Below are 14,983 nucleotides of genomic sequence, written 5' to 3' on the forward strand. Positions count from 1 at the left end.
TATTATGAGTGAGGCACTGACTGTCCTTGTTCTGAACTCTCATTTCAGGGATGTTTCTATAGCAAATGGCCTTGATGACAGAGTGATATCTCCCTTCAGAGCAAAGAGCAGTTCTGTTTACTCAGAGATAGAATGTTTCTTTGCAGAGCAAAGGGTAGGCATGCGTACTGTCCAGTATAATAATGTTTTCTTCCAGAGCAAAGGACAGACGTGTTTCCTACGCATTATAAAAGATTCAGGTTCCCTAAGCTCAATGATCCTCAATGATCCAACCCACTTTGTGTGACTTAAGAGTTTCATGTCTTCTAGCAGCATCTCTGAACCAGTGATAGACTAACTTGCTGGTTTCCAACTTGGATAAATCACAAATCTTTGACAGTTCTTGACAGTGGTAGGTTACAAAAATGGCAACAAATTCTTCCCCTGCCTGCATCCATGCCCTTTGGTATCCTCACTGACACTGACTCAGCCTGGGCACGTGACTTGTTTGACCAATGGGACATTAGTAAACAGGACACAAACAGGAGCTTGAAAAGCACCTGTGCATTGAAGATAGCCCTCTTGCTGTTTTTAGAATTTAGCTGTCATGTGAAAAAGCCCAGGCTAGCCTGTTTGTGAGAAATACATGCCCAGTGTCCCCTACAACTCCAGCCATAAGCCTACCAATCACCAGACAGGTAAACAAAGCCAACTCAGATCATCCAGTCTCCAGGCAACTCTCCAGTTAACCGCTGACGTAAGAATGAGTCCAGCATAGATCAGAGAAACTGGCAGACCAGAGGAGCTACCATCCAGCTTCTAAGTTTTGGGGTGGTTTGTTATGACAAAAGCTAACAAAAGATACAGGGTATACGGCAAAAACAACGTCCAGTATAGTGACTATATTACAAGCTCCATAGGGTTCAGTCTACGTCTGGTTAAATATTATAATTCCAGCATTTATCACAACGCCTAGAAAAGAGATAAGTGCCAAGAGTTCCAACTTTGTCTTGGTTTCTCCATCTGAATAATCAATACACAAGTCACTGAAATTTCACCTCACAAGCAGGTCATGAGATTGAAGGGACTGCATATGAATCCAGCAGGGCACATGGTTCAGTGGAAAAAGCACAACTTGGTACTCAAGGAGACAGGTGCTCTGGTGTGTGAAAATCAGCTCTCCTACTTAATATCTGGCAGTCCTTGGGCAAGTTATTTAAACATATTGCACTTCAGTTTCCTTATCTACAGAACGGGAATAATAAAGCTTTCTTCACAGGCTTTATAACACCAGTATTTTAAAGGAGGCACTCTGTGCACGACCTATCAGAGTATGAGGGGCATTGTGGTAAAAGAGGTGAATAACTTGGAATAGCTGCAAACATCGTTAAATGCCAGCAGCAAATAAAATGCTCTTCAGTGCTCACATGTATGCATTCACTTGCACATTCTCTCTCTCATATACACACATGCACAAAATCAAACCCCAAATTAAATTCAAAATCCAACCCACAGAGACCTAGGAGGAGAGAAGCCAAGCACCAAGAGGTCTATATTATGGTCCACAAGAAGAAAAAACTTGTATTTTATAATGTGCACATGTTATATATAACAACCCAAAGTATGTTGTTTCAAAAGCCCTCCAAATAATATAAGCTTTCTGGAAGATTAATCCCTGACAATGTGAGAGTGTATAAAATGTACATTATATTGATGAAACTAGAAGGTCACTTTACAGATACTCCACTTCATTTCTGCAGTTTAGAATTATGTAAATCCCTACTTTTAATTTTAGATAGATATTTTAAGTAATTACCTCTTTTTTTTTTTTCTTTTTTGCAGTACGCGGGCCTCTCACTGTTGTGGCCTCTCCCGTTGCGGAGCACAGGCTCCGGACGCACAGGCTCAGCGGCCATGGCTCACGGGCCCAGCTGCTCCGCGGCATGTGGGATCTTCCCAGACCGGGGCACAAACCCGTGTCCCCTGTATTGGCAGGCAGACTCTCAACCACTGCGCCACCAGGGAAGCCCTGTAATTACCTCTTTATCTTCTACATTACCAGGTTTCATCACATTTAAAACTTTTTTTAATCTTTATTTTACGATTTGGCATCTTTGAAAATTCTCTTTAACTGCTAGTCAGCAATTGAGTACAGTTGATATTGTCTCTTAAACATCAAAATACAAGGTGACTATTGAAAATTTCCAAATCAAACCAAAAAATTGCCCCAGGCTGGATTTGGTTTCTGTATCATTTGAGACTTTGGTAAGAGAAAGTTTTTTTAATTCATAATTAAATTTATATTCTAATTTATATAGAGATTGTATACTATTATGTTTTGAATTTCTTACCTAATCACTAGTTAACTGAAATAACATTGAAAAAATTAAATAAGAATTAAATCATGTATATTCAGAAATTAATACTTCAAAAAAATCTGGTTATTAATTGTCACAATTTTCTTTCTTATATCCATATAAGGGGTAGAATGGAATGCTGGTTAAGACTCAGACATGGATTTCAATTGTAGATCTGCCACTTCGGAACTGTGTGACTTATTACTTAACCTCTGAGTTACCTCAAATTACCTAATCTTTGAGATTCAGTTTCCTTACATGTAAAATGGTGATTTTTATAGCATGTGCATGTGTTTATAAAATGGATTGCTGTGAGGATTAAATGAGATATGTATATAAAGTCCTCTGTCCATGACCTGAATCGTAGGAAATACTAAATTAAATTAAATTTAGCTAAAACCATACTATACACTCACCTTCAAAAAACAACAAACACATCATCACATATCATTAGCCACTGGAAATCAAACTCCAAAGTTCTACTTAACAAGACAACATCTTCAGCTAAACAGGCACCTGCGCGTCAACCATAAATATCCTTTAGGTCAATTCCATCTCTGTCCCTGGAGCAGAGACTTGGAAAGCTCCAGGACAAGAACTTCCATAGAAAATAAAAAATTAGAAACACTACATATATTTAGAGACCTTTTAAGAAATAAATTGTCTTACAGATTGTCCTTCTGATCCTGAAACCAGAAGCATCCTGTCCTCAGCCTGCACCCCCATTATGGTGCACTACAATGCCACGCTTTCTTTTGGTGGTAGAGTGTCAAACGCCCCTCAGCTCAGATGCAAAGGAGAGCTCTGCTCTCCACTGGAGGGACATCCAGGTGTCCAGCCCAGGGAGGATCCCAATGGGGCCCCAATCTCAGTCTGACCAGGAAAACCCCCCAACATTCACAACTCTGGGGACGATTATCTAATTGGCTGATGATTGTGTGACAGTTCAGGTAAACTGTCATCCTCTGTTTATCAATATCTTAAGAGAAACAAATAAACAAACAAACTACCTTGACTTACCCGGAAGTAGTCGCTGCAGGCTGCTAGGACTGCCTTGTGAGCGTGGAATTTCTGTTCCTCAGCAATCAGGGTGACATCGCAGAGGATGCCGTCACTTCTCTGCTGATTCAGCGCTGCCAGGACGCTATCAGTGTGAGATTCTGAGTGGCAGAGCCTCTGGCCTGTCAGCATTTCTTGAATACTGCGAGGAGGAGAGCAAAGAGAGCAATCCAGTTAATGTTGTTCCTCTCATTAGCCCAGCCGCCCCCAGGCTCCCTCCCTCCTTCAAGAGCAACTCAGGGAGTGTGGATTCCAGTGTCTGTAGTCCTCATTGTCTTTTTCTCCACCATCCTCTTGCTTTCTTTTTCTCTAATTCTCTCTCTTCCGCCCCCCAACAGGATTTCTTTCTCCTTCCTACTGGTCCCTCTCTTTGAGAATTTGTGTTTGTTGTGTGTCCATCTGTGTCTGTGTATTGGCCCATGTCTGCAGGCCTGTGAGCCTCTGCTTCTGGGCCCCTGTCCCCTCAGTATGTATACATCTCTGAGTGCAAAGCTTTTTCTGGATGTGTGTCTAGATGTGTGTAAATATGTGTGCAAATCCTTCCACTCTGGGACCCCCTCCCTAGCTCTCTGATTCCTTTTCTAGCTTTGTACCAACTGTGTGGGGTTAGCACAAGCTCAGAACTTGCCATGCACTGCTCTAGCACAGAACCCACTGCATGGCTCACCAGAGAAGAATTTACTCAGTCTCCCCACAAGACACAATACTCCATTAATAAATAAAATGAAACTGAGCAGATGTTAGTTAGAGGAAAAAAAGGCTACCAGTGACCATTTCATGTAAAAGGCCATTAATTAAACCATAGTGGCTTATTATTAAACTTAGAAAATTATGCACCACCAGGAGAACATCAAAAGAGATCCATTGTAAAGAAAAAATTTAAGGCTGAAAGTAAAATATATCTATCTTATTAGCCTGCAATATCTTGTGTCATCTTCATATTAGACTTATGAATGACTGTGCAATCTATTTTCTGCTCTATTTTGTGAAATTACTAAACTTACCCATTGTGAAACTTATCCCTTCACTCCCTAACCCAATCTAAAATATTCATCCCATATCCTTTCAAAACTCTTGGGTGAAACACCAGATCTTCCTATAATAATGTAGAAGTAATGCTATAAACACCAAATGCAAACGGAATTTGTGGATAGTTATGAACAATTCCAGCTGAGATACATGAAAATCTCCACGGCACTCTAGAATCTCAGAACCGACACTGGACTAAAATGAGTGAGCTGCACCAGTCGTAAGTTACTCCCAGAATGAGAGCAAGGGCCATCAAGCTCTATTTCTGGCCTGCGACTCTTCTTGAAACTGAGTAAGGTTGCCATACGGATGAACGAGCACTGTCTCTCCCATCCTGATAACTCGACATCCGGTTCCTTCCTCTGAATGTGAAAGAGGCTCTCAGGAGAGCCCGGGAGTCGCCACCAGCCGAGCCTGCATGGTTGTGCCGCCAGTTGGCTGGTAAATTACGGTTCAGCATAAATCACCTTAAAGTAAACCAAATGCTTCCCGGGAAATGCCAGAGTGCAGCCAGTAAGCTTTATCGGACGCTTTCGACTGGGGAGCCTCAAAAATGTCAGAACTATTGAAAGAAAAAATAAATTTGACAGGAGATGATGATATTGTAAGTTCTCGTGGGAAGGTGGGAGGATTATTTTCAGTTGAAATGCAGCAGTGAGTTTTGAAATGGTTACTGTCATCGAATATTCATCTAGCAGCTCTAGCTACAGGCAGACTTTTAAAGTCAGTAATTGAAAACCACACTCAGAAGCATAAATAACACACAAATTGCTAGGCAAAGGCTAGAATGGAGATTAATTAGCATAGCTCAAAGAAATGAGGGAATAGAATAGTAATAGAAATATTATCTCAGCTAAGTAAGCTTTAGGATAGTCTGAAAAATCCTTCCTAAAAGGATGACATTTTTATATATTTTACAAACACAAAGCCCTTACTATGTTCCATGAATTATTCTTAGCGATATACAATTATCAATTCATTTAATCTTCATAACAACATTATGAGGCAGGTACTAATATCTCCATTTCACAGATAAGAAACCTGATGGTGCGAGATTAGGCATTTTGAGAACCTAATACCATGAACATAATAATGTAATTTGTCCTCCTGCTTAAAATATAAAAGAAACAGAGACTTCCCCGGCGGCCCAGCGGTTAAGACTCTACACTTCCAATGCAGGGGGCACAGATTCGATCCCTGGTCAGGGAACTAAGATCCCACATGCCGCGTGGCCAAAAAAATTTTAAACATAAAAAATAAAAAATAAATAAAAGAAACAAACAAAACCAAAAAATGATAATCTGTAAAGAAGATCTCAAAAATCTACGCTGGGGGAAAAAAATCACAAAGTCCATATTAATTTTATATTTAGATTGTGCGTAGTTAATCTCAAAATCAAAGTTACCTTTGAAAAATAATACACATTAATATAACATGAGATAGTGATAGGAAATGTTTGAAATCATGCTTCAAAAACATTTATCTTTGCACTGACTAAGATAAGTTTGGGGAGAGAAAATAGATTTTACTTATACATTTATTTAAAACTCTCATAACTTTTCTCCCTTTTAATATCACCTTAAATGCTACATAAATGTATTTTGAAATTTCATTTGTAGTGGAACAGAAGAATACATTAAAATAATTGCTTATAATGTTTCCTTACTCATTTCCCAAATATAGAGCCACAATTCATGTCCTTATTATTAAGACTGAATCAGTATTTGCATTTCAGATATCTATAGACAGCGAATAAATCTTGCCAGGGAAAGAGCAGCTGTAAACTGAAATTTGGCAAAGAATAAAGGGCTCAGCTCTGAAACAATTGTGATGATGCACAATTTCACAGTATCATTCAGTTGGGCTTGAAATATTCAAGCTTAAAGAAAACAGCATGCTAAATATTTAAGGCAACACTTGGCACAAGATTCCAAATATTTTGGAACCAATATGTTAGGACTCCTTAAAAGCAGAAACAAATACTCCAACATTTGGCAAGGAATAAAGGCTTATTAATCAACAGGTCATTACTGTATTCTGAAACTTCCCACTCAACTCTCAGATGTAAATCTGCAAAAAGTGTTAAGGCACAAGTGGTCACAGAACACAGCTGGAAAGCCATAGGCCAATGTGATAAAGCCAATAATTATAAACCAGGGAGGAGGTGATTCAAAGACTATCATGAACCATGTCTAAATTAGAATGGGAAGCAGACACATCCTTGCATACGGCTCCCTTGGCATCAAAATTATACAAATTAGCAATCTAAACCTCCCACCTTAGAGCAATGTCCCTCCATTATTTAGGAAACGAAGAAGAAAGGAAAAGTATATTCCTAAAACTTCCTAAATTACCAAGAAAACAAACAAACAAAAAACTCCATACAACAGGAGTCACATTTCCCGAGGGTATACAGATTTGTGTGTCATCCTAACATTGGGAAAGGTCTTCCATGGAAGCAATATTGCCACCTCAAAATTCACAAGTGGGTGCAAGAGGGTGACCTGGCTTCCTCAAGGCAACCCCAATACCCTTTCCTCTGTGGAATTCCTTAGAACTGCACTGTCCAGTATAATAGCCACTAGCTACATGTGGCTATTGTGAACTTAAAATGTGTGTAGTCCAAATTGAGATGTGCTGTAAGTGGAAAATGTACACTGGATGTCAAGGACATACTGTGAAATAAAAGAATGCAAAAATATCTCATTAATATTTTTATATTGATTACATGCTGATAATATTGGGGGTATACTGGGTTAAATAGAATATATTGTTAAAATTCATTTTACCTGTTTCTTTTTACTTTTTAAAAAATGTGTCTCCTTGAAAAGTTTAAATTATATATATACTTTGCACTATGGTTCTACGGGACAGTCCAGAAGTTCCCTGGGGATGTGTTCCTCATTTCTTTCCACCTGAACTCTAGAAGGGTTTCAGGTACCCCATCAGGTTGCCAATTAGCCTGGCTGTTCCTGAATCTCACAGGACCCAGCTTCTGCCAGGTACAACATGGGAAGTCCCAGACTCCTTGAGCAAGAAATTGCTTTTTAGTGATGCCACGGAGCCACCATCTGACTGGCCAAATGTCAGCATCCAGTAACAGGGAGATAAATAAATGAGGTCTCAAGGACAGGACTATTCATGACTTCAAATCTTTAACTTTCATTCTGGAATTGATGGTAAAAACTAAAAAGTCAAATGCAGAGCATAATGTTCATAACATGCTACAGCTCACTCACAGTGAAGCACTGTGTTAGTGCAAATCACTATTTCAAGTTCATAGTGAAGATTTTTGATCACAGAAATCTCTCAGATTCTCATTTTTTATAGCATAAATTTTGACTGAGTTCAGTCAGTTTGCAAGACATGAATTCCAAAACAGCTGTCTGGTTTTTAAACATCTGTATTTCAAATGTAAAAATTCAAGTCAATTTCTATATCAATGTTTACTTAGTATTTAGATATACAAAATATATGCAGGTAGTTTTCAAGTAAGGTCACCAATAAGGTATTATATACTTATATATCAAACACAGTCAAGTAGCATAGAGATCCTCATTGCTTAAATAGATTACACAAAAAAGAAAAGGACTGGGCAAAAAACCTGATAGTACTAGGATTATGCATGATTATCTCAGTTCAGTCTATTGATAAACTGTGCCCTAATCACTTCAATTCCACAGTCAAAATATTTTAATACAAATTAAATACATTAATATTGAAACAATCTTATTTATTTAAGCAGACAGGCTGTGAAAAAAAACCCAGCATGGGGGCTTCCCCGGTGGCACAGTGGTTGAGAGTCCGCCTGCCGATGCAGGGGACACGGGTTTGTGCCCCAGTCCGGGAAGATGACACATTCCGCGGAGCAGCTGGGCCCGTGAGCCATGGCCGCTGAGCCTGCGCGTCTGGAGCCTGTGCTCCACAACGGGAGAGACCACAACAGTGAGAGGCCCACGTACAGCAAAAAAAAAAAAAAAAAAAAACCCAGCATGGAACTTAATTTTATTTTTTATAGAACACTTTGTAATTTGTAAATACCTTAAAATTAATGCTAGCAATTAATAACAATGGACAAAATAATAAGCAAAGAAAATACGCTATGCTTAGCGAATGACCAAGAAATAATGAAGACTATGCAAGTTAATTACAAATGGATACTTAAGGAAAGGAACTTAAATATAAATGGATAGTCTTGTTGCATTCCTTCCTTCCTTCATTCACTCAAACATTTATTCATCCTGTGCCAGGTATTGGAGCAGACACTGGAGATAAAATGGTAAACAAACCAAACTCTGTAGCAGCCCTCACAGAACCCTCAGTTTAGCAAGGTAGTTACACTTTAATAAAATAATCTGGCCTCCCTGAAGAAGTAATGCTGGAGCTGCAGGCTGAAGGATGAGAACAAGTTACCATGGCAAAATGGGGACAGCAGAGTTTTCCAGGTAGGGTAACAGCAAATGCGCTGATCCTGTGGCAGTGGGGGGCATGGACCTAACACACAGTCCACAGAATGTTCAGGGCTGGGACCCTGAGGACAGGCGCCGGCGTGGTACAGGACCTGGAGCTCAGAAAGAGGTCTTGGCTAGAGGTGTAAAACTCATGTGGATAGAGAGAATGACGGAAGCACAGCTGTGTCTCCAGAACACAGCTGAGAGACAACCAATAGTCAAAGGCTGCTGAGAAGAAAGACAGGATTCAAAACATAGAAGCGGGGCTGGGCTCAGCTGTGGGAAAGGACTGCCTTTTGAGTAGCAGGAGGGAAGGAATATAAAAACTTTGGGCATTTTGAGGCTTGTAGAATCGAAAGATTCAGTGGAACCAATCTCCACTGGACAATGAAGCCATGGAAACACAGTATTTGGGTTCATCTGGGCTGGGATTTTGTCAGGCAAATGGATCAAAAATGCAGAGAGCAAGGGAAATTAAGGATTTAAAAGAGTGACAGATTCTAAACTGGCTAAGAATGGAAATAAGGGAAGGAAAGTGTTGATGGATTGGTAGAAAGTGGCCGGGCCAGTTGCTTTACAATGTTGTGCTAGTTTCTACCATACAGCAAAGTGAATCAGCTATATGTATACATATATCCCTCCTTTTTTGGATTTCCTTCCCATTTAGTTCACCACAGAGCACTGAGTAGAGTTCCCTGTGCTATCCAGTAGGTTCTCATTAGTTATTTATTTTATACATAGTATCAATAGTGTATATATATCAATCTCAACCTCCCAAGTATAAAGCAACTACACACCAATAAAAATTAATTAAAAAAATAAACAATAAGACCCTACTGTATAGCACGGTGTACTCTACTCAGTACTCTGTAATAACCTTTGTGGGAAAAGAATCTGAAAAAGAATGAATATACATATATATATGTATAACTGAATCACTCTGCTGTATACCTGAAACTAACACAATATTTTAAATCAACTATACTCCAAAAAAATTTAATAAAAAGAAAAGAAACGAAAGAAAGTGGCCGGGCCAGTAATGAGACATTGCCATGAGGTCAAAGTACAACCACTGTGGAGGTAGGTAAATCAGGAAGCTAGAAGGAGAGGAGGTCCTGCTGAGAATAAAGTGGCTGATGCAGTAGTTTCGGAAATAGAGCAACTACTGCGGATGCATGATCCACGGCGTGACCATGAGAGTAGGTGGTTCAGTGAGGAAGGTCAGAAGCAGGTTGAAGATCCAAGGCCACAAAGTCGGGCAGATCCTCCAGGCAAACACTGAGGGCACTGGGAAATTGTAAAGGGTCTGTGGTGAGAAGGAAGACCGTCAGCCACATGTCAAATGCTCAGTGAATGCGGGGAGATGGCCCTGCGAACAGTGGAGAGGAAGAAGGGATGGAGAGAGCTGAAGAGCACCACCTTCAGAAGAGCCCGTCTTTGCTGTTGTTTTGTTGTCGACATCTTCTCAAACAACCGGTATGAGGAGTAATGACCTAGAAGCAAAACTCTGTCCCAGCGTGACAACAATCTCTCCACCCATCCCTAAAATACATGAGATTTGAGGAAATAAGGCCACCACTTCAGAAGGCTACAAAGAAGTGGTTCCTCAGAAGAAGACAGGTCTCAGTGAAAGCAGGAGGTGCTTGGAGTTTTTCAGGGTGAGGAAGATGACACAGCACAGCACATGTATGTTCCTGGTGCAACAGTTCCACGTGGCACAGGGGAAGTTTGAAAAGTGTGCAAGGGGGTGCCTGTGTCCCAGCAGAGAAGGAAAGTCCATCGCAGAGATGATGGTGCTATGGAGGACAGATGGCGGTGGGATCAGAGTTGATCAGTGAAAGCAGAGATGGCAGATCTAAAGTAAAAAATCATTTGGAGAAGAATGCACATGGATCCTATTAGCTAGAAATAAATCACTTGGCTTAGCTGGTGGCAGACAGATACCATGGTCTCTACGCGCTATACTGGCTGGATGCCAGATCCAGAGCAGGATTTCCCAACCTCAGTGAAACTGACATTCTGACATTTTTCGCTATGGTCATTATCCTGTACATTGTTCAGATGTTGACCAGGATCCCTGGCCTCTACCCACTAGATGCCAATAGCACCCTCGATCCTGGTGACAATCAAAAATGATGCCAGATATTACACAATGTACCCTGAGGGCAAAATATCCCCCACTGAGAGTCACCCATCTAGAGCAACACTCACTTGGGGAGCACAGAGGCACTCAACTGGCTGTAGCAATGCCTCCATTTCTGAACACACTTTTGGAACTAGTCATCTCTAATAGCTTCAGAGTCATGGAAGAAAGCTGGTCTCATTATTTCATACACATACTCAATTCTTAGTATTTAAAAAGAAGGCATTGCCCAGGCTTATCACCTCTCTCGTTCTTTGCTTTGAGGATCCCTTTGACGGTTTCCTCGAGGATGATGAAGACTTGCCTCCACTGAGAATATTCAAAGGAATACCCTGCATTTTCTTATTGACTGCCCCCTCAGTTCTGGGAATGTGCCAGGCTCCTTCCTACCTGAGGGCATTTCCCCATGTCTTTCCCACCCTTCAAATCTCAGGTCATAGGGCACTGCTTCAGGAAGGTACTACCTCATTCTATCAATCTTTCAAAGCACTTTCACAATTATATTTGTGTTGTTACTGGTGTGATTTGTTTAATATCTGTTTCCCCCATAGAATATATATTTCATGAGAGCAGGAACCTTATTTGTTTTATTCGCTGCTGGATCCTCTGCACAAATAAATATCTGTTAAATAAGTACTAAAGTAAAATCTTATGAGTATTTTAAGAATACATATTAGTCACCCTAAAGTGATTGCTTTAGTAAAGTAAAGCAAAAGTAAAAGCGGACAATAATCATATATATGTACAGTTTTCTGATTATTTTTTAAATCATATACCTTTAGAGACATCTACCTTTTATTTGAGGGAGGTTAGCATCCTAAATAAGAAAAAGATAAAAAGTAGTATCAGGGCTTCCCTGGTGGCACAGTGGTTGAGAGTCCGCCTGCCGATGCGCGGGACACGGGTTCGTGCCCTGGTCCGGGAAGATCCCACATGCCGCGGAGCAGCTGGGCCCGTGAGCCATGGCCGCTGAGCCTGCGCGTCCGGAGCCTGTGCTCCGCAACGGGAGAGGCCACAACATGAGAGGCCCGCGTACCGCAAAAAAAAAAAAAGTAGTATCAAAGAATCCTTAAACATACCTAAGTTTGGCCAGTAATTATATCTCAGTGGTTAGCCCCTGTGCTACCATACTAAACTCACACACACACTCTCAGACTGGTTTGCTTAATTCTTCAAATACACATTGAGCCCCTCCCTGTGCTTGGTCCTAGAATGTGCGGTGTGAGGATTTCAAGTCACACATGTCTCGCTACACAAGCAAAGACGTATCCTACAGTACCAACCTGAGGAAGCGCTCAGATGGCATTCTCCAGCTGGGTTCCTCAGGGTCTCAGCCTTAGAAGTTTGCAGAGGAGTCGGCAAGCATTCCAGCTGAATAAAAGAAAACAAGAAAGAAAAGCACAGTGAGCTAAATGCAAAAAAGCACACTCTGGGCCTTAATGATGCTAATGCTTTAGAATGCTAAGGAGGCACCTTGGAGGGTTTTATCATCGAGACATAACAATCTGACTGAAAGCTCTTATAATAGGCAATGGTTTGGAATGCTTCTAAATTTTAAAGTTTTTTCACCTTACTGGAACTTCAGCGACTAAGAAGTCAAAATGTATTTGAGAACCAAAAATAGCTAAAGTAAGAGTTACAGTAAAAATTAAAACATCAGACAGCCAAAGGGAAAAATTAAGATTTGATAAAATACTGCTATGATTTATGTCAGAGAATGTTTTGCCTATGTTCTCTTCTAGGAGTTTTACTGTGCCATGTCTTATATTTAAGTCTTTAAGCCATTTTGAGTTTATTTTTGTGTATGGTGTGAGGGAGTGTTCTAACTTCATTGATTTACATGTGGCTGTCCAGCTTTCCCAACAGCAGTTACTGTAGAAATAAAAATCAACAAATGGGACCTAATCAAACAAGCTTTTGCACAGCAAAGGAAACCATAAATAAAACAAAAAGACAACCTGCGGACTGGGAGAAAATATTTGCAAGCAATGTGACCAACAAGGGCTTAATTTGCAAAATACACAAACAGCTCATGCAGCTCAGTATCAAAAAAACAAACAACCTAATCAAAAAATGGGAAGAAGATCTTAATAGACCTTTCTTCAAAGAAGACATACAGATGGTCAACAGGCATATGAAAAGATGCTTAACATTGCTAATTATTAGAGAAATGCAAATCAAAACTACAATGAGGTATCTATCACCTCACACTGGACAGAACAGCCATCATCAAAAAGTCTACAAATAATAAATGCTGGAGAGGATGTGGAGAAAAGGGAACCCTCCTACACTGTTGATGGGAATGTAAATTGGTGCAGCCACTATAGAAAACTGCATGGAGGTTCCTTAAAAAACTAAAAATAGAGCTACCATTTGATCCAGCAATCCCACTCCTGGGCATATATCCAGAAAAGAGAAAAACTCTAATTCGAAAAGATACATGCACACCAATGTTCATAACAGCATTATTTACAGTAGCCAAGACATGAAAGCAACCTAAGTGTCCATCAACAGAGGAATGGATAAAGAAGATGCAGTATATATATACAATGGAATATTTCTCAGCCATAAAAAAGAATGAAATATTGCCATTTGCAGCAACATGGATGGACCTAGAGATTATCATACTAAGTGAAGTAAGTCAGACAGAGGAAGACAAATATTTTATGATATCACTTATATGTGGAATCTAAAAAAATAATACAAATGAACTTATTTACAAAACAGATTCACAGACATAGAAAACAAACTATGATTACCAAAGGGAAAGGAGGGAGGGATAAATTAGTATGCGATTAACAGATACACACTACTATTGATATATATAAAATACATAAACAACAAGGATTTACTGTATAGCACAGGGAACTTATATTCAATATCTTGTAATAACCTATAATGGAAAAGAATCTGAAAAAGAATATAAACATTATCTATCTATCTATATATATATATAAAACATTGAATCACTTTGCTGTATACCTGAAACTATCACAATATTATAAATCAATTAACTATATTTCAATTTTTAAAACTGATAAAAGAAAGTTGCAGAGGCTAAGCCACAAATATTAGTTGACTTGTCCTTTAGTGAAGTTAAAATCAACTACATCTTGGGCATCTACAGAAAGACGATTTTCTATTCAAGGAGTGAATTTCTGAAAAATAGATAGAAAAATAACATATAGAAAGGATGAAAATTATAAGGAAATGGAAAACAGATTTTTACAGGAGCTTTAGGATTAGCATAATTGGAAATATGTAATTGGATGAAGTTGTCAGGCTTGAAATCACTCCTTGGCTATATATTCATTCAATCTCACAGTCCGCACCCCAGCCTTTGTTTTCAATCATTGTTGTAACTCTAAACAGAGAAGTAAATTATTTGAAAAGTCTGGGATGTGCTCCATGACTATGCTTTACAACTCTCATTAGAAGGTCTAGCTCCCATTTTCTAACACACCCAAGCAGCAAAATTAATTCCAATTTGGATAATCTTAAACAGGCTCTCTTCTAAGTTTCATTTTGAAAAGCAATACAGTGTAAAAACACTTATGAAAAGAATGTGTAAAGCTGTGCCTATTTCTGCTGATTTGTATAAAAGAGAGACCCATGATTTCCAATCTAACTAATATATAGTATTTGTTACATTGTATCCAAACCCTCATACTATAGTAATTCACATAGATATATCATAATTTGCTGAGAATTCCACTGTTACCGAACAGATTGTTTCAAACATTTTTCATACATTTATACTTATTTCTTGCTTTCTTTTTTTAATTACTGAAAATAGTATTATCTATACTTTCATTTATTTCTAATTTAAGTTTTGACAAATCTGAAAATGAGCATCGTTTTCAATTGATCCATTACAACTGGCAGTAAAAAGGATCAGAATAATTCAAGGCACGTTGTTTCATTAGCTAAGAGACTTTCTTAGCAACCTACCACTGCTACAGATT

The 14,983-nt window shown here is 39.3% G+C and overlaps 1 protein-coding gene across 1 annotated transcript in view; it reads right to left on the bottom strand.

Annotated features, from left to right (window-relative positions):
• The window catches only part of KLHL32 (kelch like family member 32), a gene marked incomplete at its 3' end in the record, with an annotated part of 230,609 nt that overhangs the window by 173,936 nt on the left and 41,690 nt on the right, over positions 1-14,983 (bottom strand). Inside the window, exons 2-3 of the mRNA XM_082856034.1 lie at positions 12,302-12,389; positions 3,357-3,537 (exon numbers count right to left, since the gene is read on the bottom strand). Coding sequence (XP_082712160.1) covers positions 3,357-3,537; positions 12,302-12,324 — 204 coding nt within the window. The 5' untranslated portion in view covers positions 12,325-12,389. The remainder of the gene's footprint in view (positions 1-3,356; positions 3,538-12,301; positions 12,390-14,983) is intronic.

Source organism: Leucopleurus acutus (genome assembly GCF_964270905.1).
Source record: "Leucopleurus acutus genome assembly, chromosome: 15".
Lineage (NCBI taxonomy): Eukaryota > Metazoa > Chordata > Mammalia > Artiodactyla > Delphinidae > Leucopleurus > Leucopleurus acutus.